Genomic DNA, 23,674 nt, shown 5'->3' with positions numbered 1-23,674 from the left:
ACATTGTGGCGTACCGGTGCCGGACTTGCGGCATCTCTCCCTGCATGTCCCTGTGCGCGGAGTGCTTCCACCAGGGCGAGCATGCCGGACACGACTTCAACATGTTCCGCAGCCAGGCAGGAGGCGCCTGTGACTACGGAGACAGCAACGTCATGCGGGAGAGTGGGTGAGTGTCTACAGTCTAGCATTGTGCAGAATAGCCTAGAGTCTGCTCACTTGCGGCCAACACGTCCTGCACACACACCTGCGCTACCATCTTCTGCCTTTATTTGGCAATCCTATAACCTTTAGTGACAGCCTCTCCTGTTTGTCAGTCTCTCCTGGTTGTCAGTGACTGCTTACAATGCTATGCCATCCCTACGTGCCTATACTTCCCTCTCTATGTGTTCCAGCCGCTGCGCCTCAACTCCTTGCTGGGGAGTACCAGCACACCCTACACTTGTGTGCCTACTCTCTCATCGTGACAACACTCAATCGGCCATACGACCCACCAGTCTTCCTGCTACTACCTGCTTCATTCCTTTGCTTTCTGTGCGCTTGTATCATCTTCTATCTAGTCTCTACATGCACTCCAAAGCTTCCTGCCGCAGGAGTTGTGGAATTTTATAAAATATATACTTGATTGCTTCCGAAATCTACTCATCAGTTTAACAAAAAAAAAACACTTTCGCCTTTTGGTGTCATGCAGAGGGAAGACACATTTCGGCAGCATTCCCATTATACAGGAGTTTTGGTAACTGCGTCTCTTATTGTGCTATGGCTCATGTACTGTTAGGGGTTGGACTCCATCAAGGTTCTAATTTTACCACCTTTCTTCACATCTGTTTAGACCCCGGTCATGAGCTGAGCAGAATGTAATTCCCATATGGAATTCTGTTCTGTTCAACATGAGTGAGCCTTCGTTCACATACCTATATATACTGCGTGTGAGCACAACGGATACAATTTTACCAGACAAAACGATCCAACTGGTAAAATCTGTTTGGTAACCGGCTGCATTATAACGTGGATCCTTTTTCCTGCCCTACCAAACCCTCAGAAATGTGAAACTGAAAGCATGTAATGCTGCCCCCTGCCTGACTACAGTCTCTCCTGCCAACTCTGCCATCCTCCTCCTTGCCACACTGCAGCCCCCATGTTAATGACCTACCCAAAGCAGGGGATACATGTTAACGATAACACTGAAAGAGAAGGGAATATGAATTCAGGTAAAACCAAGCCTGCAGGTTTAGTCCCCATTCCATAGGGATAAACAGGTAATTGCACAGTACTGATGGGGTGTTATACTTGGTTCTGGTTTTTAAGGGTGCAGATTTACCACCGCATTAGTTCTGTGCCAACTCTTCATCTCAAGTGTGTAGGGGAGCAGGGAGTGGTTGTTCCAAGGTTGGAATGCCTTGTGAGTGTATGCAAACCCACAAACTTACATGTGAAAGGGTACTCAACAACTCCTCTCCAATTTCTTTCCACAATGGAAATGGTTGAAAATCTACTCCTAAACTTATTCATGTTAGAGAATCCGGAGTTAAGAAAAGTACAATTGCAATTGGTCACCAGAGTTTCGCATGAGCAGATATAAGTGCACATATTTGCTTATGTTAAAAAGTATCTCAAAAACGTCGGCATATTTATATATATATATATATATATATATATATATATATATATATATATATATATATATACACATACTCTTGTGAATTCTTGAAACTTTTAAATATACACTAATGCCAAGACATATACTTAAGTGGCTTTTTAAAAGGCTTAGAAAAAACCATTCGTGTATCAGACATGTTTTACTAAATGATGACCCACATAAATAAAAATGTTGTCATTTACAATGCCAATAGCTTTAACTTTTTCAAAGGCGGAACCGTTGCATTGTAAATGCTTGTTTACGTTTCTGACGACCTCGTCAAGAGAACCAGCTACCTAGCTCTCTGAATCCCACGAGCGTCATCGACAAATAACTTGCGGTGGTTTGGGCTAAAACCCTTTACGTGTGAGGCAGAACATTCAGACGACGCAGCACCGCCACGCGGTGGAAATCAGTGCAGGCAACACAAGTACTGTTGTGGGCGTACACCTCCCTTAATGCGTCATAGAAATTTGGATTTTCGACTATGGAACTGTGTAAGGGCATTCTGTAAGGCTGACAATGACAACAGACTGAAAATAGCTGCCCTCGCCATGGTCTCAGAACTCATAAGCTATTTAGGAACAACCACAAAACCCATGTTTCATCAGACCAAAGCAATGACGGGCCAAACCTGCACAGCCCTTCTTGTTGTACAGCTGCCATTGTTTCATATTCATATTGCTATGTGTAACATTTTCATCATTTCAGGGTAATTATTACATTTCAACAACTATGAGTGACACTTTCTCATAGGCAAAACCAAGCAATGAAGACGAGGGAAACATGTTCAATTAGGAAAACATATTAAGTTAAATTATATTTGTACAACAAGAAAATCTTAAAACTGCTGCAAAGTACCAGGAATTCATTACACCTCAGGCTGAGGCGCAGAGAGGTCTCAGACATAACATGCAGCTAGAGCACTGTAACGGTACTAGCTGTGCAATGGCAATTTTGTAGCTATTATTAGAAACAAATTCTGTATTGGAGCAGTTTAATTTTAGAAATCGCCTGTAGGCAGGGCCACGGATGTTTCATATCGGAGACCCGTGTACAACTGTGTGTCATAAGCATACCGGAAGACTGGGAGATCTGCCCCTGCATTATATATTTGGGTGACTACACGTGACAGGAAAATAATTTACCAGCCTGGTCGTATGCATGTGTACTCAATTCAACACGAAATACTTCAAATATACAAAAAAAAGTGCCACACTTTACCTCCACAGATTAAAAAAAAGAATATACAACATTTCAAATAAAACCGGACATTTACTTATCAAAGTATTAATATGATTTTTTGAATGTTTGATAATTTTGTACCAATCCTAATTATAGGCGTATGTGCTCAAGAACACATGGCTTGTAGCCCCACTAGTAACTAATCTGTTCATGTTAACACAATACTTCTATTTTAAATCTTCTTTTGTTCAAAAATGAATCTTCGAGATACTTATACTTGTGTTTTCTCACCAATTAAATTTAGTGCTCAGTGGTTCAGTGTAATAGAATCCTCAAGAGTGTACATTCTAGGTTCAGATCCACGTTTTCCTCAACAGCATCACAGAAATGCTGCAGTAATCAACACTAAACTTCGTAGGGAGTAGCACCAGACTGCTGAGATTGCACCTTCGTTGCAAATTGTTTTGGGGGGGAAACAGATATGCACTAAATCATGCATGTTGAGGTGCATAGATGCGGTAAACTTGAGAAATGCACCAGTCTAATATTATTTTACGTGCTACAAATGCCAGTGGAAATAGTTCTTAATACTTCACTTAGGAACTACCAATCACATGTAATACGTACAGTAACTAAAAATAACATCTGATGTAAAATATAAATAAAAGTATGGTTTTATTCCACAACTACACAGTTCATTTAAAGAATATTAAGGTAATGAAGAGGCATTTAGTGTTTTCTAAATAAATAGTAATCTGAAACTGAACTTAGTGAGAACGAGGCTTTTCGGAATTGGGGCAGAGACTTTAACAATCATGTTGGAAGATAGGGAAAAGGAAAGTGGAAGGTCACTATTAGAATTCTTTTAAATGCTAACATTATTTGCTTATGAGAAATGTTCAGAAGAGAAGCACTCCTGTTTAATCTTGATTTTCTGAGCTGTTAACTGAATAAGTATTTTTAATTATGCGTGCTACATTGGTGACACGTTTGTCCTCACGTGCCTACTAACTGAACCTTCCTACCTCGAGTGTGAGCACACTCGACCTCTGTGCACTGTTGCTGGAATATATTTTCCAATAACATTTTTTTTCCAAAAACACTCTATAAATATACAATATTAACTTACATTTTTATTCTGATTTCAAGAATCTTTGGGTAACTCTGTGTTATTCTCAAGTATTTAGAACTCATACATAGACACATCTATTAACATATTCATTTTGATCATGAACAGAAGATAAACAGTAAATTGCGTTCAGACAATACACAAAATCAGAGCTTTAAATCCATTTCACAGGAATGCCCGATGCATTTCGAGCCTGAGATGGCTCTTCTTCTGGGGCCTGAAATCTGAACATATAAAAACATTCTGTAAGTTTCTGATAAGCAAGGGGCCAACATATTTGCATGAAAACTTCTTGTTCACCAAATCCATATGCAGAAAGTTGAAGAAAGAAAAACGTGAAGAAAAGAAAAAACGCCACCACCTAATACCAAGTGTTCCTTAGTGTTACCGCCGAAAACATTGTGCCGTGAACTTACCCTCCTGGTAGTTCGCAATTGTCAGCAATGATTTCTAAAACAATCAATAAGTAAAAATGAGGTACTGGCATTGTGTGCGCCTGAATCCTAGCAGATCAATGTGCTTTAACAAAACACTCACCCTCATTTGCCTCTTCGTATTTAAATGAGATCTTCCACGCTCATATTAATGCTGAAAGAAACGTAAACCATGGCTTAGAAACCTGATGCAAACTCCATGATATAAGAACCAAATCTACTAAGAAATCCTCCTCAAACATACCTTGTAACTATTCTACCAACAAATATAACCCTCCGCTTTCTGTATGGTTCTCAACGCCAACCCGCTGTTGACTCAAACGCTACTTCCCGCCATCTTAACGTAACCCAATCGCGTAGTCTCACCAATCAACTAGAACGTAAACCTACTTTCCTTGTTCCTGATCAACAAACGGAATAGACCACACACAATTGCCTTTCTTCATCGATGTCAACAACAGAAACTTTATCAGTGGTCATGATCACACAAACTTCTCGTGCAAAAAAACTCATGATGCTAAAAAAAATATGAAAAGGTGAATGAAAAAAGGGTGAAAGAAAAAGCTCTATTAGCTTTTTCTTTCACCCTTTCTTCATTCACCTTTTCATGAGCACTGATAAAGTCTCTGTTGTTGACATCGATGAAGAAAGGCAATAGCGTGTGGTCTATTCCGTTTGTTGATCAGGAACAAGGAAAGTAGGTTTACGTTCTAGTTGATTTTGTGCATAGACGTGGGATGTGACTGGCAACCGCGTGCAGTCACTTCCGGTTTCGCAATGAGATTGAATACAGTGGGTTTACGTTCTAGTGGCTCGATGACGTAGTGTGGAAACGCGGTTGGTGATTGGTGAGACTATGCGATCCGGTTACGTTAAGATGGCGGGAAGTAGCGTTTGAGTCAACAGCGGGTTGGTGTTGAGAACCATACGGAAAGCGGAGGATTATATTTGTTGGAAGAATAGTTACAAGGTATGTTTGAGGAGGATTTCTTAGTAGATTTGGTTCTTATATCATGGAGTTTGCATCAGGTTTCTAAGCCATGGTTTACGTTTCTTTCAGCATTAATATGAGCGTGGAAGATCTCATTTAAATACGAAGAGGCAAATGAGGGTGAACGTTTTGCTAAAGCACATTGATCTGCTAGGATTGATGAGCACACAATGCCAGTACCTCATTTTTACTTATTGATTGTTTTAGAAATCATTGCTGACAATTGCGAACTACCAGGAGGGTAAGTTCACGGCACAATGTTTTCGGCGGTAACACTAAGGAACACTTGGTATTAGGTGGTGGCGTTTTTATTTTTCTTCACGTTTTTCTTTCTTCAACTTTTTTGCATATGGATTTGGTGAACAAGAAGTTTTCATGCAAATATTTTGGCCCCTTGCTTGTCAGAAACTTACAGAATGTTTTTATATGTTCAGATTTCAGGCCCCAGAAGAAGAGCCATCTCAGGCTCGAAATGCATCGGGCATTCCTGTGAAATGGATTTAAAGCTCTGATTTTGTGTATTGTCTGAACGCAATTTACTGTTTATCTTCTGTTCATGATCAAAATTAATATGTTAATAGATGTGTCTATGTATGAGTTCTAAATACTTGAGAATAACACAGAGTTACCCAAAGATTCTTGAAATCAGAATAAAAATTCAAGTTAATATTGTATATTTATAGAGTGTTTTTGGGAAAAAAAATTATTGGAAAATATATTCCAGCAACAGTGCACAGCGGTCGAGTGTGCTCACACTCGAGGTAGGAAGGAATATTATTTGCTTACCTACTTTCAAATTCTGTACATTTTTGAATAACGAGAACACACGATCAATGAGTCTTCTGATATTTGAAATATAGTAAATACAAATTATCATTGGAGAGATTTGTGATAAATGAAAAAACATTCTTGCGTTTCTAGGATTAGTAAAAGAAATGAAACTCACAAAGATGACAATTACTCTATTCTGTTCCAAAGTTAACACCTTTCCAATAGTGGCTGATCGCCTCAAAAAAAATTACAACTGCAATTTTAAGCCCCAGTAAAAAAAAGTGTCAAAATAGTATGTGGTTTGCTTGTCTGGTGTATATGTTTTGTAAGGTACTGTATATGATGCAGACCCCGACACAGATTCTGTGAGGTCATTATGGATTCCATTCTAGTGGTGGTGGGGAGGAGACAATGTTGGTGTGTGGAGATGGCCCTAAGAACTCCTTTCTGTCAGGTGTCAATAAAGTAACAAGGGCTGCTTTAAGAGACCCCAGTTTCTACAGTTTTTTCAAGCCTGTGAGCTACATTTTGCTTCAACAGTAGAGAGGCATTAGAGCGGATCATTACTCTGAGGTAAGTAGCAGGAATGTGTTACTCTGGAATTCTGCTTTGTTCTGTTCTACTACTCTACCCATCAGCTGTTTGAAGGCAGGGCAACCACTGCAAGAATGGGCAGTGTTTGTGATTGCAAGGCATACACTCTATGGTAGAGCTAGTTTGTTGTTGCTTGCGAGGGCCCGAGAGCATTTCTCCTTTCAGTACAGTGTAGGCCTAGTAGATGGGTCCAACCATAACAAGTTTACATTCAGATTGTATGGCGGAACATGCTCTGTCACACACACTGGATCACATTACTGTCCCTGTCCTGTATCTGACTGATTGGTACTCTATGACAGTATGTGAACTGGGTGGATGGAGGTAGGTGCTATGGTGTCTGTGGATGTGAATGCTGCATGGTTCCATCTGAAAACTATTATGAGCAATTAAATACACCCAACTATTATGAGCAATTAAATACACCCAACCATACTTGCAACCTTGTGGCTTTTTAGGGCCATAGAACTCATTGGTGACTTGGAATATCCTTATAATATACGTGGTGCTGGTACATTATCTCATACACTACTCATCAAGAGATTTTATATGGCTACATCAAGTGCTGTTGTGGTTGTGCTCTACAAGAAAGCACTAAAACGGTGAGATCTAATGTGATCAATGCAGCCCTGTGAGGTCCTTGGGGGCTTCTTCCTTTGTGGCTGGCATGTTCTGGAGATAGGAGTCAGCTGACATGTGGAGCTGGGGGGAGAAGCTACAGGCTGGTCTCCTTGTCTTCAATAAAAACCCAAACCAAAGAAACGACCATCATGTAAGACTCTGCAGTATGGTTTTCTGTACTTACAATTTCAAACTTTTGTGTGATGTTGCCCTGGACGTCGAGTAGATACACTTTTCCATTATGCGTCCCCAGTGCCAAGAACTGAAAAAGAGAAACAAAAGGACAGTTGGAATACATAAATATGTGCACGCAGTTACAACAACAACACACATTTGAAACCATCCGAAGTATATTAGGGTGTAATAGCCGCAACAAGAAATAAAGCGTTTGTTTTTGAAAGCTGACCCCTTCCGAGGCACACACGCGCCTCGAAGCTCGCCTCACAGAGCTAGCTGCCACAGCCGTCATATTCAGTCACGCATGTCCCACTCTTCCACTGTATAATTAGGCAGCACTGCTGGATGCACCGGGCGTCTGGATTAAGAAAGCAGCTTAAAACGCAAGGGCCACAAAACGGCGTGACTCAGGAAGCCTCAGAAGAGGAGGGAAACACTGTGCAAAGCCACACCTCCAACGTGTGTCTAAAACTCAACTGAAGGAGGGTGAACGGCCTGGGAAGCCGGACATGTTTATCAAGTACATGGCAAGAAGATGAGCTGTGTGGACTGTTAAAACTATGAACAAAAAGCCTTTATCGTGAATGTCCTCAAATAGTAAAATATATAAAGGAATCACAAAGATGTGTGGAGCACTGATTAAACTTATTCAGCAAAAAATCTACCTTAAATAAATCAATGCATCATCGTCTCACTAAAAGGGAAATGCATCTCATCAGCAAATGTCGTATATTCATATTTTCTAAATGAATGTATTTCATTTACCGCCTTGTGGTTAACCCTTTGAGGTGAATCCTGTCACACCAAGGATTTGCCACCGTGCACGCATTTTTCATTCTATAAAACTGCAGAAAACGGCCAGTTGAACCACCACGAAGTAACCGTAAACAAGAGGCCCTCGTTTGTGTTCATCCCTTGCTTCCTCTCACGGCATTGCTAAAACGGCCAAGAACTGGGGCACTCTTTGTGTATCACTGCACGCCCGCATGCTTCATTGCAACCCATAATGAAATGCTCCCATTTACAGGCGCTCCTAAGCGCGTCAGTCAAGCAGCACAATCTGTACAAAAAATAACCTTATAGAAAGTCAAGGTTTAAAAGGATTTATCAGAATGGAATTGCTTAAAATGAAATTTCAGTTTCGGCACTTAAAATATGAAGCTATATTAAAGAGGCAAGGAGGGTGGAAAAAAGAGGAGAGAAGGGGGTGTCATTAGAAATTCATCCCCTGCAATGCCTTCCACTCCTGCAAGGTTGTCTTTTTTCAGGAAGAAAAAAAGTCCCCCGGGTAAAAAAATCAATACTGGTTAATAAAACATCAGGTGTGCAGACATAACTAGGTATGACTATTCCAGTGCACAGGCCTGCCTGAATGCACCAGGTGCCATGCCGATTAGTCATCCGCTTCAGACAGCAAGCCTGCTGAAAATATGATGCTTTAGCACCGAGAGAGGATGAAAAAAATATAATTCGGAGGGGAAATTAGTCAGAAGAGATAAGACAGGCTAAGAGACTTCCAACAAAGCCAAATTGTCCTCATCAGACATAAGTGTGTCCTAGGACCATACTTTTCTTCCCGGATACTGTTTCTGGAGGGCTGAGTGAAAGCACACAATCCATTTTCATTTTGAGAGAGCGTGTTGTCAGTGCAGCACTTCAGGAAGGCCGCAGCACCCCGGCTTTTAACAATATTGATTCTTTCCATAAATATCAAGCCTAGTTGACCAGAAATCAGAAAAGACTGGAGACATTTTTTTCTGTTATTTAACAGTGAGCTGGATGTCTGAAAGCAGGTGAATGAATACCATGGCAATGTAGAGACCGGGTAATTTCAAATATTTATTAATTTACAAGCAATTAAACTAGGGTGAACAGTTTCTAAAAAAAAGAGTAGGAAAATATACTATGGTAAACACAAAGGGGCCAATTCATAAAACATTTATGAATACGCAGAATAATACCAGAGGAGTTCTACTGCACATACCTATCAATGCCAATGTGAAGTAGCCACGAGATGTGTAACTCTATTTAGTAAAAGTGCAAAGAAGACACTGTCATTTGAATACGAGTTTCCAAACAAAATTCCATTTTAAATGTTTTGTGGACAATACGCAAATACATTTATTGGTAGGTAATGTGGCCCTACAGGAGCACTACTTCACGTACTCAAAAATGCCTTAGTGAATTAGCCCCAAAGGACAGACTCCTTTATTAATGAATACATATATAAACATATATAATCAGTATTCATGTACACTGCTGTCAGCAACAGTACAGTGAGTATTTTAAGAAATCAAAATGCTATACTGCATAGACTATATCCAGTTGCGCAGTCTAGAGTAAGAAGCTATTACTCTGGCGGATTGGCATAAACGAGGACATTTCAGTACGGCACTGATGGGTACCTGAATTTGTACTTCGGTTGAAGGGCTTCAGGTACTCATAAATGACTTGAGAATTGCCCCCCTCGTTTAGAATATAGAAGAGTATGAAAAAAGGTTATTATATACTCCAAAAGGATGATCCTTAGTAAAGGAAGCCACCAAAACATTAATTTAGGGTTCGCTTAATGATTGGCCAATAATCTTTAAGCGAGCCCTAAACTAACGTGGCCACAGTCATGCTGTGAAATCAGGAACAGAAGTTACATATGAGACTGTTTAACCACAGCCAAGTCACCAGGAGTGAAACTGGTGCATCTGAGTTAAAATCGTGTTGAATAGGGCAGTGTTTTCTCACATTATTTATACTGTGTTATAGTAATAACGTGGAAGTTGACCTCTGCACTGTAGTAATAATATGGTGAGTTTATTAATATTCTTGTTGCAAATGATGCAACAAATTGGGCCATATTTATTTTCACTGGCATAACAAACAGGACTAGTATGTTTTATGGTTCAGTTCAATTTGGCATGAACAAGATATGTATTAACCGCATGCGTGCGGGCGGAATTCCGCTCGCACGCTGAGATTTGCGGAAACGCATGTTACGTGACGAGCTGGGCTCGTCATGAGCGTGCGAGGAGGCTACCTCATGACGAGCCCAGCTCGTCATGAGCGTGCAAGGGGTTAAAAAAAATACCAATGGATTTACTAGGGTCAAACTGGCAAGAGAGGCTAGCAGCCACTTGAAGAGGGGATATATTCTATAGATCAAAAAAATGCACTCAAGTTGATCATTTGTTTCAGAAAATGTAAGTCCAAAACTCAGACACCGGAATCTCAGTATAGGTATTTTTCATTAATTGGGAAATCAGTCATAAAAATCTTTTGAATATGTACATGAATTTTTAGTTTTAGAAAATATGACATTACTGGGGAAGTTAGGGCAGCAGGCTCATGTTTCACTGCGGTATATTGACCACAGAGGTTCATCAATGCTGTTGGATTTAAATATCACATCAGTGTACATTCTAATTTTTGTACTACCAAACATACCTAGTTAGAAAATTATGTGGTGCTTATCATTGTAACTATGTACATGTATTTTAGAAAATACACTCTTAATGTGGGGTACACCAGAGGAGCAAGCCATTATTTATTTCTACATTGTATCGTTGGGACTGTGAGGAAGGGTGAACAGAGCAAGTAAACACAAGGATGTTGTTAATTGGTCATCGTAAAATCCTCCAGGAAAAAAAAAATATGAAAAATAAAACAAAACAGACATTTAAAATTTAGGGCTGAATGAAATATGTTTCAACAACACCATCTATTGCAAGATTCTCCCCGCAATCCTTTCGAAGGTGCTCTCATATAGGTAATTCGATGATCTTTGACCACAAAGTTGGTGAGCAGATCAATTACTTACAAGATCGTTCTGACAGCCCCATTAGTGGTGTCCATGCTAGGCAAAGAACCCCATGTCAGTGACATATCCATAATGGAAGTTTCCAAATACTAGGGGTGGATGTTTTAATATGCAATTCATCAAGCAAAACATTCAATATAGTCAAAACAATTGCAAACATATTGGAGAGAGACCATTCAACTTGTCTTTGCATTGTTTGTGTTATAATAAATGTTTGTATGTAGTTCTATTAAAGAGACACATGGGAAAATAAGCATGCCATATTGAGTCAACATTGGAACCTAAGGAAGACTTGGGTCTGAGCTAACTGGATGGGATCACTATTAATTTGTATAAGAAAACAGTATCCAGTAGCCGAAGTTCTCAAAATTACTTAAATGATGAGCCAATGTATTAAATTCACAACCTCGTGTGATTTATTCCACTTTTCTGAAACTTTTTTTCAGAAAAGTTAAATGCATTTGAATCACGTCAAATAACAAGGAAAACACTAAATAATTTAACAATTGAAAATTACATAGGTTACATTAACATGTCAAACATCAACATACATTTGCAAGTGTGTATCAAACAGCCACAATTATTGTGAGTAACACAAATCCTGCATAGTTGATAAAACAAAAATCGCTCAGCATAAGGCACCAGGCCTTTATTCAGAAATAATAATGGCACATAGGCGGAGAAAAGAACCCAACTGTCTAAACGTTACTTGTGTGTTATCTCCTGCCTCTATGCACAGTTATGGGACCTCTAATTTAGAGTGGTGGCAACAAGGGAGGGACAGAAATTAAAAACTTTCTCCCTGAGCAATGGAGGATGTCCTATCCCACATGTCACTGTCAACGCGTTTCCAAACCCATCACCATTAAGGGGTTTTCGTCAGGACCTGGACGTGGTGGACTCTGTTAAATAATATAATAAGAGAAACGGGGTGTGTATTACTAGCACCTAACAAACGGTTCGTGTAATATACATTTTCCAATGTTACGCCTACTAACACTCTTTTTTGGCTGCCGTCTCCTTTACTGGTCAAAAATTTACTGAAGAAGTGACGGTTATGTCCTGTTAGAAAAGAGGGATGATCATGATATTGATTGTTTTGCACTTTGTTGTAAATAAAACGTGTTTGGGAGCTGCTAAGGAATAGATATAAAACTTGCCCGAGTCAAATGATGATGGCTGATTCAATAGTCAAATCGTATAATCACTGTACGATCTCCAGGAATATTGAAATGCCTATTTTGAAAAAGAATGTGCACAGTCTTAGTGAACCCTCAGCTTGATGTTAGCAAACTAAGTTAAAATAAAATTGCCTAATTGTTTTTAAACACGTGTGTTGTGCACTGTCATGGTGGTATGAGAGTTTTGGGAGCCTGTGTGCAGTTTATACGAGCATTATTTAACTGAAACAAAACGTTTCTTTTAACCTTGACGCAATGTCATTTTAACACCGAGGTGATCATTTTTGCGCTTGAGCCGAGTAATGTTTGCTCAAACAATACTAATAAACAAATGCTTCTGATGTCGGAGATGTTTGACTAAAAGAAATCCAGAAGCCATATTATGGCAAGGGGCCTCGTGTGAACACCGAGTGCTGATTAAATTAGATCTTGCTAGCAACTGTGCACGGGACTTTAAAAAGAATTTACAGTCCCTTGCCTGCTTCAAACGTTAATGCCAGATCCGGTAGAAACCTGGATATTATAAGCTCTGTGGTTGAAAGTCAAGACTGAGTTCCTCCTCCTCCTCCTCCTCTTCCTCCTCCTCTCTTCCCCTCTTTCTCGCGCAACGGTGATGTCACCAGCTGGAATGTTGACAGCTGGATGTTCGACTTTGACTGTTGACATGTCAGTTGCAGCGGACAGTTATTTAGTTCCTGCTTCCTAGCCTTACTGAGCCCTCCTGACTATGGTGTGTTGTCATTTTAGTCAATACACAATATGTACCCCGAGGTCTAAAGGCAAACGAACAAAGAATATCTGAACTAACCAAAACTCTACAAAAATACACAAAATTTGTATGGATTCCCATCACTCACCATTCCAGGTGACATGCTTCATCATCTGGGTCTCCTTTGACAGGGCTGACACTCCACCCTAGTGATGGAGGAGCCCAAGGATGTTTTCAAAGTTTATGGGTACAGATGTGAGCATATATAATTTAACGAGTATATGGGTGAGAAAAGTGCAGTGCAAAAATATAATGTGAAATCTAAAATTGAAATCTAAAATTGAAGCGTAGTCAGACTCCAACTTTATTCATGTCTGATACGAACAAAAGTTTAAAACAGTGCATTAGGACAGTTTCAATAAATAGCCGTCCGCTAGTAATCATCGGTCAACATGTTTCAGCACCCCAAGGTAAAACTGCACCCAGTGCTTTCGTCAGAACCTAATGGGTATTATATGCTACTGCGAAATAAAGTGATATAAACTCAAAAAATAAACAACGTAAAGGATACACTGTGAACCAATTTTCTCACAGTCAACATTCCTCGGGCCTCTCGAAAAATCTCAAGAGTATGGAGGAAAAACCTCACCCCACCTGGCAACAGCTCAGGACAAAGGAGGCACCGCTCTTTCCGTCGGTACCTCAGACGGTCATCCAAGCCGTCGGCTTGTCAAAGGAGACCCAGATGATGAAGCATGTCACCTGGAATGGTGAGTGATGAGAATCCATACAAATTCTGTGTATTTTGGTAGAGTTTTGGTTAGTTCAGATATTCTTTGTTCGTTTGCCTTTAGACCTCGGGGTACATATTGTGTATTGACTAAAATGACTAAAATGACAACCTCACCTCGTGAGACTGAAAAGGCAATTAATTCCTGTGCTCCTGGGCATGCCCCGGGACCCGATAGGATACCCAACGATCTATACAGAGAAAACCCAGAAATGTGGGGTCCATATATTAATCTGCTCTCTAAAAGTATCCTCTCGGGCATGGAAATCCCCCAATCATGGAAGTTGGGAGAAATAGTTACCATCTTTAAGAAGGGGGATCGTGCACTCCCAGGGAACTACAGGACTCCCAGCCTCATAGACTCTCTGCGGAAAATGTTATGCAAACAGATGCTCGCCCATCTCCGTGATTGGATTCATGAGGGGAACATCATTTCAGAGTTGCAGGCAGGTTTTAGAGCACAAGTGAGCACCATAGATCAAATCTTCCGTTTCACTTGCATCTATTGGAGGGAAGTGATTATAAACAATGGCAACTTGCATGTTGTGTTTGTTGATCTGCGAGTCGCTTTTGATATGGTCCCCAGAGTAAAGCTATGGGAAGTTCTAGAAAGTATGCAAGTGCCGGCTCCCCTTCCGAACATTTTAATAAGGCTGGTATTACAGGTGCCCTTCAGAACCAACTGCAACTTTAGCCTGTATCTCTCTGTCAGAAGACTACATCGCGCTCCCGTGCAAAATCCTTTGTAGCCCTAAATAAGAAGAGGCAGATTTACAAGAACTGGTGAATCCCTGCATATTAGCAGGGATGCCCCAGTTACATTGGGACATGTAAAAAAACCCTTGAGCCACCATGGATGCGCCGCATTTACAATGCGGTGCACCTTGGAGCAAGAATAGACAGATGCATGACTATTCTTTTCGGCATAAGGGTTGCGCATTGCTGGAGTCGTGATACAAGTATGACGCAACTCCAGCAATGGTTAGGAATGCCTATTTCTAACATATTGCGTCACTCCTTACGCCTGCTTCATGTAGGCGCAAGGCTTTGACGCAGTGGCGTCATAAAAGTGACTCAGTGAAATATTGTAGAATTCACTGTGTCATACCCTGGCACAAGTGAGGTGGGGGAAAACGGGGCATTAACAGAGGCAATACATTTTGACAAAGGAGTAGGAGAGGGGTGCGTATTAGCGCCCACCTTGCTTATCCTGTATATAAATGATGTTATAAACTTCTTGAGCAGGGATGGTGTGACGCACCACAAATAGGAGGGCAAAGGGCCCCTGCACTCCTCTTTGTGGACGACACACTGCTTATTTCCAAGTCGCCTCAGGGGCTCCAACAGTTTCTGAACGACTTTCATAAATTTTGCCTGGTACAGGGGCTGGAGCTAAATAGCTCCTAAACTAAATGTATGCTTTTTTCCCCCAGACCAAGGACTAAATGTAAGAAGCAGCTGTATGTGGGTGACATCCCTTTAGAATTAGCGGTTGAGTTTGATTCCCTTGGAATTAAACTTACAAAAATTTGAGTTGGGTCCCACAGATGGAAAGTACACAGCTATCCCGAATTCAACAAATGGCGAACTTAGCGAAAATCCGTCGGAAAACGATATCAAGAGGGGTGGCACCGGCACTAGAGATTTATAATGTCAAAGCTGTAGGTGCAGTTTTATACAGTGCGGAGCTGAGAGGCTGCTCAAAATCTAGCCACTTGCCAGTAATCGAACATACATTTTTTAGATCTCTGCTAAATCTTCCGGTGTCCATCCAGTTGATTCCACTCTGTGAGAAGGTGGCCTGGTATATGCTGTCCACTAATTAAAGTGGGCACCCTGTACCAGTCCACACGACCCTTATGATGCATGAGGTCAAAGATAACCTTATTGAAAGCTATCCTAGTGGTAGCTATGGAGATCAGCCTTCAGGCTTAATCTTGAAGGAATGTAAAGCAGCTTGTTTTACCAGAATATCACCTGCTGTATGACTAAATGAAGGAGATCCACACAGTTATTATATAAAAATCTGTATTTATTAATATAACGCTCTCTACAATCCTCTACATGAGGATAGAACACAAAACACACAATACGAGATCAATAGAACAGTTGTAAGTAGCACAATACACAGTGGGCTCCAGGGGAAGACCAAACCATATACTAAAATAGTGGCATAATAATCACGACTTGACTAGACATAGTGCCTAGTGCACGTAGAATCACTGGGACCCCAAGGAACCACCCAAGGTGATGACACAGGGAGATCACGGAGGACGGGTGCAGTGAGGAAACACGTCTCCATGCTTCGTACAACTCTATGGGAAAGTCACTGTTGCAAAGTTAAAGTTTAAGGACCCTTCTAGGAGGACTTTGAGCAAACCCTTTGGAACCTAAGAGTGTAGAGAGCCACCCACCCGTGGACACCGTAGTACCCGAGTTACCTATCCCAGGGGAGCCGGGTACATAGGTCTGAAGTAGTGTCAGAAACCTCAGTCAATCTCTATGGAAGGGACTGAAGAAGTACTGCTGCCGTGAAGGTGGAAAGGGTCCGGTGGAATCCAAGCCTGGATTCTGGTAGGAAGGAACCTGATAGCAGAGGGGACAGAGTCTGGATCACTTCAAAGTGGCCAGGGGCTCAGTAGACGAATGCCCACCGATGTCGGGTGCTTCAGGTGCGAAGAAGGGATGCTTGACTCTGCAGCCACGAGGGCCAGGAGATGTCGAGGATGACCAATAGCCGGAGGTGAGCTGTCCTACGAAGAATGTTGAGTGCTGATGGGTCGGTGTCTGGAAGGAGCACCAACAAGCCTTAGCAAAAGCAACCCACTCAGGAAGGTCAAACAGGTTACGGTGTGGCTCAGCAAGGTCCAGGGGACTCACCAAGCACTGGGGAGTCAGGGCACGTCTGGAGCAACCAGGAAAGCCCAGTAACAATCAAGATGACCCTCAGGAGGACTCACAGACCGAATGACCAGGAGTCGCAAGTGGACCTCGAGCAAGATTGCAAAGCACCAGCCCACGGAGCACACGGTGTGAGGAGGCCGGAGTTCTTTGGTGCAAATACTGCTCAGTGTCAGGACTACACAGAGTCCAATGCACATGCTCAGGACACACAGGGGTTCGGGTTACGCAGCACTCATGAAGGATACTGGCCTCAAACTCGGTGAGAGGCCAGATTGACCTCAGGGACCTTCAGGAACCCACCTCCTGTGTTGTTGAATTCTTCGGAGTAAGCAGGAGCCCTGGAGCAGCAGACAGGTCAGTTGCGCTTTAGGTGCCTGAGAAGCAGATGAGTGACTCCTTCACTCTACGGGAGATTCTTCTGTTGTCTTAAGTGTCACGGCACAAACTAAACTTCGGACAGAAAGGGGGACGAAGTCGAGCCCAGTCGAGATGCAGCGAAGTCCAAGTTGCCAGACGGTCGAAGATCAGTGGTTTCTTCTTGTAGAATCTTCTCCACATAAAATCTAAAGTCTTACAGCCAGGTACGCTTTTTTGTACCCACGGGAGATTGTTGGACAGGTTCAGGAGACCCTTCTATGGGAGATACAGGACAGAGGGGTGGCTACACCCATGTCTTTTGTCCAGTTTCACGCCAGAGAAGGAGCCAATGGCTCCCAGAACTGGTTTGAGCTGGACTATGCACAGGGACACCAAATGTGCCCCCAGTGCAGACTTTCAGGCACTCTCAGTGTGCACCCACCCAGTCCCAATACATTAAACCCTGTCTTGGAGGTGGTCACATCTTCCTGTGACAGGATGCCTATTGTGCTGCCTCTGCTCGAGCTTGGCTCAGCAGCAGGAGGGTAGAAATGTGTCTCTGGCTGGCAATATCGATTTTGTGTTGTCCGAGTCGAGAAGGCTGTCACCGGGTAGACCGGTGACCCCATGAAGCTCGCTTCTGAAGGGTGGAATCATACCTCCCACACCAGTTACTGGTGTGGAGGTATGATTCCAAGGTGTTTGATACGAAACACAGTATGTTTCTATGCAGCCGTTTTCGAGATAGCATTTACCGCAAGGTTATAATGCACCTCTACCTATATGTCCGGGTGAGTCACAGACAAACCGGGAGAATGGTCTCCGAAGGCTGCAGAGGGGCTCTGCTCATGCAGGGGCACCCTCTCACATAAAACCCAGCACCCTGCCTGCAGGATTTATAAGGCCTGCTGAAGGAGTGACTTATAAGTTTTAAGTGTAGTGAACATTAGATACGGTGAACCTATATCTGAAGTAAGTGGTGCAAGCACCATCTACACAGGCAGCAATAGCAGACCTAGAGTTTCATTTTTCGTGGCCCCTCATGGGTGGCATAATACATGCTTCAGCCCATGGGAGGCCTCTGGGGTACCTATGCCCCGGGTTCATGGTGTACCATATACTAGGGACTTATAAGGGTATCCCAGTATCCAATCTGGAGTGTACCTAAGTACATGTATGTAAACTTAGGGAGAAAGCAGATAAGCTGGGGTCCTGATTAGCAGGGTCCCAACCAGACTAATACAAAACAGCGAGACATCAAGCAAACAGTGGGGGTAACCATAAGAAGCAGATCCTTCTTTCCTACACACTCTACTTAGATCTAGGCCAGAAGAAAATGACCCATAAAATTGAGCTTAGAATGCTTATGTTCTGGGACCGGCTATGATCTACCGCAGCACTTGAGTCCTATAGGGTGGATTCCGTGAATTAATGATACCCACATGTGTGAGCAAGATACTGCGGTTGCGTACCCTTAAGAACTTGTTACAGAGGCTAAGCCTAAGTGCATACTGGGATCAAGTAAAAAAAGTGTTTTCCTTTTGGGAGGCAAATGGTCACAGGTTCAAACAGTCACCTCATTCACTCCAAATCTCTCATTCACTTACATGCTATCAGCTTGTTATTCGGGAAATACTCAACACAAAGAAAAAACTAATTTATATAAAAATATACACTTTTATTTTCAAATAAAAAGACATGAATCCATATACAATTTCATTAAAAAACGTACACAAAATATATTAAAACCACTTCGTGTGGAATTGGAGAAATATAGGACCAGACAATACACTTGGTCTATTACGTTTGTTAATTTGGACACTTTGTTGACAACATTTTTATCTATATACCATAATCTTAGCTGTTTGCACTATTAATAGTGCAAACAGCTAAGATTATGGTATATAGATAAAAATGTCTGTTTGTGATTGTATAAAATGTATAAGTTTAATCAGATACTGTTTGCTAAAAGTGATATTTTATGTGCATTAGGTGAAACTTTAATTGTGGAGAAAGATATATACACTGTCCTGAAGAAGGAGGCTATAATCATCTAAAGCTTCCGAAATGCGTCGACGCTTTACAGAAGGGTTAAATTTGGAGTTGTCAGCAAGTAGTTGGGTATAAGTAAAATAAATCTTCTCAATGTTGTCAACAAAGTGTCCAAATTAACAAACGTAATAGACAAAGTGTATTGTCTGGTCCTATATTTCTCCAATTCCACACGAGGTGGTTTTAATATATTTTGTGTAGGTTTTTTAATGAAATTGTATATGCATTCATGTCTTTTTATTTGAAAATAAAAGTGTATATTTTTATATAAATTAGTTTTTTCTTTGTGTTGAGTACTTCCCGAATAACAAGCTGATAGCATGTAAGTGAATGAGAGATTTGGAGTGAATGAGGTGACTGTTTGAACCTGTGACCATTTAACCTCCCAAAAGGAAAACACTTTTTTTTACTTGACAGTATATTGGAGCTCTATTTTCTTTTGGGTAAGACTGAGCCCCTCTCTTTGGTTTAAGGCATACTGGGATCAACCAAAAACCTTGAGTCAGGCTAATAAAACCACCCTCAAAGCTGTTTACTGGGGTATTGCTGAGGCTTATCTTATAATGAATTGTAAAGGATCGCTTCCGGCTGCTTTTATCAATTTTAAACCGGCATCGTCATTCGCGGACACTATAGATGAAATTGTACCTCCTTTAGCAAGGAAATTATACCTACAGTTTAGGTATGGCTGCCTACCTGTAAATTCTTTTAAAAGTAAATGGTGTAAAGCAGGAGACAGGATGAATGGAAATTGTACCTATTGCCCAGGGGTACTAGAGTCAATCAAGCATGTTTGATTTTTTTGCCCCTTGTACAGTCAGTCTGGATCCAAATGGCTAGCCCCACTATGTAGAAACATGGGAGTAAGCAAGTATAAGGAGGCGTACAGAATACTGCAGACAAGCATATTGCGTATTACCGTATTCTGTACAGCCAAGTTTTTATTGGCAATGTGGCTCAGGCGTGCCAAGTGTTCCCTTAATAGTCCCTGTGCTGCCCCGGATTGCAGGGTCTCGTTAAACTGTTTCGTGTAACTCACACTGTTCTGTGTGGGCTATGTTTTTTAATATCATTGATTTTTATTGTTGTTCTTGAAGTATTTTTATGATGAAATTCTATGGTCCTTTTAAGAATGTAATTTTTATCGTCGTACTGTGCTGCTATTGTAATAGACCGAGAACATTTATTTGAAATGTTTTATGTTTTATTTGTGTTTGCAAGTGTCTGTGCTCTATGTTGTACTGATAAAGTCCTTTGAACTGAACTATTTGGGTGTGGCCTTGCAGTACTCCTTCCCCTACCATACCGAGGGAAATTCGTCAGTTGACAGGAAAAACGCTGACTAAAAGCAATCCTTGACAGTGAGGGTATTAGGCTCCGGTGGCAGTTGGGTCAATCATCTACATAGGATCCAGAGGGCACTTAACAACATGCCAAGAAAATCCCTGTGAGGTCGTATACCTTATGAACTGTCGTTTGGGGAGAGGATGTGGGTACCCGACCTCGATAGAGTCAGCAGGGTGGCGGCTGAAAGCCCATTTGACATCAGTGATCATTTGGATGTTTTACAGGACCTTAAAGAATACCGAGCTTCACAAAGCAACGTCCAAGTAAAATTCACTGCACTGGGGAAGTGAAAACCGTACCGGCAAGAACTGCCTGGCTCCCGAAGATTGGGGACCACATCAGAGAGAAAATTGTGGACAAAAAAGAATTAATGCCATCTTACAGAGTGCATGTACCTGTCCTGCCAGTCGAAGGTACCCGAACTGTACTTCTGCCGCTTACTGGTCGCCGAGACAAGAATGTTTGTCTCAATTGATCTGATCAAACCACACTATGTGGCCGATTCTCAACAGTAGGCCACATGGGCTCCAACCAAGGCAGCTGCCACACTCTTCTCACTACCGTACAGAAATTTCAGATGAAAGATTTAATAATGACTGAAGACTCCACTTTCCAAAGAGAAGCTGTACATGGCAATGGAATGATATTTCTCCCTGTTGAAAAAACGACAACTGTACAATCAGCAAGTACAGAAATTTCAATTCGAAAAATTGACAACATCTATGTAAACATGCCACATATCGAGTCATCTACCAGTTCTACAAAACCTGCTGAGTTGCCAGAAATAGACCGGACGGTGTCTGGATACTTTGTGCATTACAGTGATTTTTCATCATCTGCAAGTGAACCTGAACTGCCAATACCACCTGTCCCTTTCAAGCTATGAGCATATGCCTCCTACCTTTGGATAAAAAAGACTTACATCGTTGTTCCCTGGATATATCCCTGGATAACAACTGGATCACTTTTCCTGGTACTCTGGATTGGTACAGTGACTGTCTTTTTCCTATTTCTGATTGGACACTTTCTCCCAGAACGCTCTGCAGTAAAACTCGTGAACTTGGTTCTTAAACCACATGCATCATTGAACCGTGAACTGAGGGATCTGTCCTTGGTGAATATTACAGCAGTTCCCCCCGAAGGAATTGTATGTGACATGGTATTGTAGGATGGTTATGGTCATACTGAACTTTTGAAAATTCCTTATTTGTTTAACATTTCTTTAAATTTAATCATCACCTCTAGTGCTTTCTAGGATTATAGGGACATTGAAACTGTGAAAAATGTGCTGGCAGATCTAAAGCAATCCGCTACATTTTCTAATGATGTATTGCATGAAGGAACAAGTCATTTTGGAGACATGTTCTGTTACCAGGATTATGGTCATCATTTTTTACATAGAGCTAGTATACCAGGCACTGTTTATAATTACACACAATGGGAACACTGCCCAACACCGCCAAAAGGTAGTTTAAAGATTTTTGCCCAGAAGTTTGCTTATTTTTCAGAATTTTTTTTTTTTTTTTTGTTAAAAACTTTTATTAAGCAGCAAAAATCACATTTACAAACACAGGCCTACAACCACACGGGCTGGCCGATAACAAGCAAAGCATGATACAGTACAAAAATCAGTGGTCAAGACCCTGCGGTCAGGCAAAAACAGGATACAGAAAGCCGCACACAATGTTAAACAGGATAAAAAACTTTTCTTATTTTAAAGAAACTAAAGAGAAACGAACAGAAAAACAAGGCGAATAGCATAACTGTCCGAGTCAGCTCGTGAGGGGGAAGCTCACTAACGAAAAATATAACAGCGCTATCAATAGGTTAAGTCAGGGTGGGGGGACAGAGGGGAGGTCAAGCAAGCCATATGATTAAAGAACGGACATACGGGAATGCCAGTTCAGGGGGACAGAGGGACATCAGGCGTCCCTACCAGGGGAGGAGTACAGATGTTCCCGCGATAGGCGTTCCACTGACACCAAATCTTCGTCCATGCCCTCGGTCTGCCCCTAGCCGTGTACACCGTCTTTTCCCTGAACATAGACCAGTCCATATTTTCTTCCCACACGGACACAGAGGGGGGTCTTTGCGAGCCCCAAAGCTGCGCTATATCCCATTTTGCAACCATATACCCCAGGGTCGCCCATCTCGTCTGGGCCACTGTGTAATCGTTGGGCTCCCACACGTTCAACAAACACCTCCGGGCCTCAGGCGCCAGGGCAATCCCAGTAACATCAGCCATCACCGCAAGCACTCTAGTCCAATAGTCAGCCACCTCCGAACACTCCCAAATAATATGGAGAAACGTAGCATTCATCCCGCACCCACGCTTACAAAGCCCATCCGGGGAGAAACCCATCACAACCAAACGAGGACCGGTGACATACACCCGGTGCAATATCTTAAGCTGGACGAAACGGAGACGGGCGGGAATGGCGACCTCTTTCGGGGAAGACAGAGCCGATTGCCAGTCTTCGTCGTCCAATTCCAGCCCGTCCCCGGCCCACACCGCTCTAAGCCGGCCGAGCAGATCCGATCGGTTGTTGATCAACTTCTTGTAGACCAAAGAAATAGTGCTATCGGGGAGATGACCGTCAAGTATACGGTCCTCCAGGGGGGAGGATTCAGGGACGGCGGTACCAGACACCAGAACCGAAGTCAGGGCATGACGGACCTGCAAATATCTGAAAAACTCTCTATCACTCAATTCATATTCATTCCGAAGGGCCTCGAAGGACTTCACTTCTCCTTTCACCCACAGGTCACCCACTCTGCAGATACCAATCATATCCCAGCGTTCAAACCCCTTCGTCGTCCAGAGACATCCCAAACGCTCAGACGCATAAAGTGGAGTCGCCAGCGTGACTCGATCATCCCAGCCCATGCTCACATTCGCAGCCCGCCACACACTAACAGCAATCCTAGTCGGTCCAGTAAGGTTACGCCCAGCTGCCCTAGAATAAAGCACTCTATGGAAATCTC

At 42.0% G+C, this 23,674-nt stretch overlaps 1 protein-coding gene across 1 annotated transcript in view; it reads right to left on the bottom strand.

The window, feature by feature from the left end:
* Positions 1-23,674, bottom strand: part of VPS41 (VPS41 subunit of HOPS complex) — an 841,276-nt gene that overhangs the window by 614,104 nt on the left and 203,498 nt on the right. Inside the window, exon 4 of the mRNA XM_078688207.1 lies at positions 7,546-7,623. Within this exon, the coding sequence (XP_078544333.1) occupies positions 7,546-7,623 (78 nt within the window). The remainder of the gene's footprint in view (positions 1-7,545; positions 7,624-23,674) is intronic.

This window comes from Lissotriton helveticus, chromosome 4_1, assembly GCF_964261635.1.
Source record: "Lissotriton helveticus chromosome 4_1, aLisHel1.1, whole genome shotgun sequence".
Taxonomy (NCBI): domain Eukaryota; kingdom Metazoa; phylum Chordata; class Amphibia; order Caudata; family Salamandridae; genus Lissotriton; species Lissotriton helveticus.
This window is presented reverse-complemented; position numbering and strand designations above follow the sequence as displayed.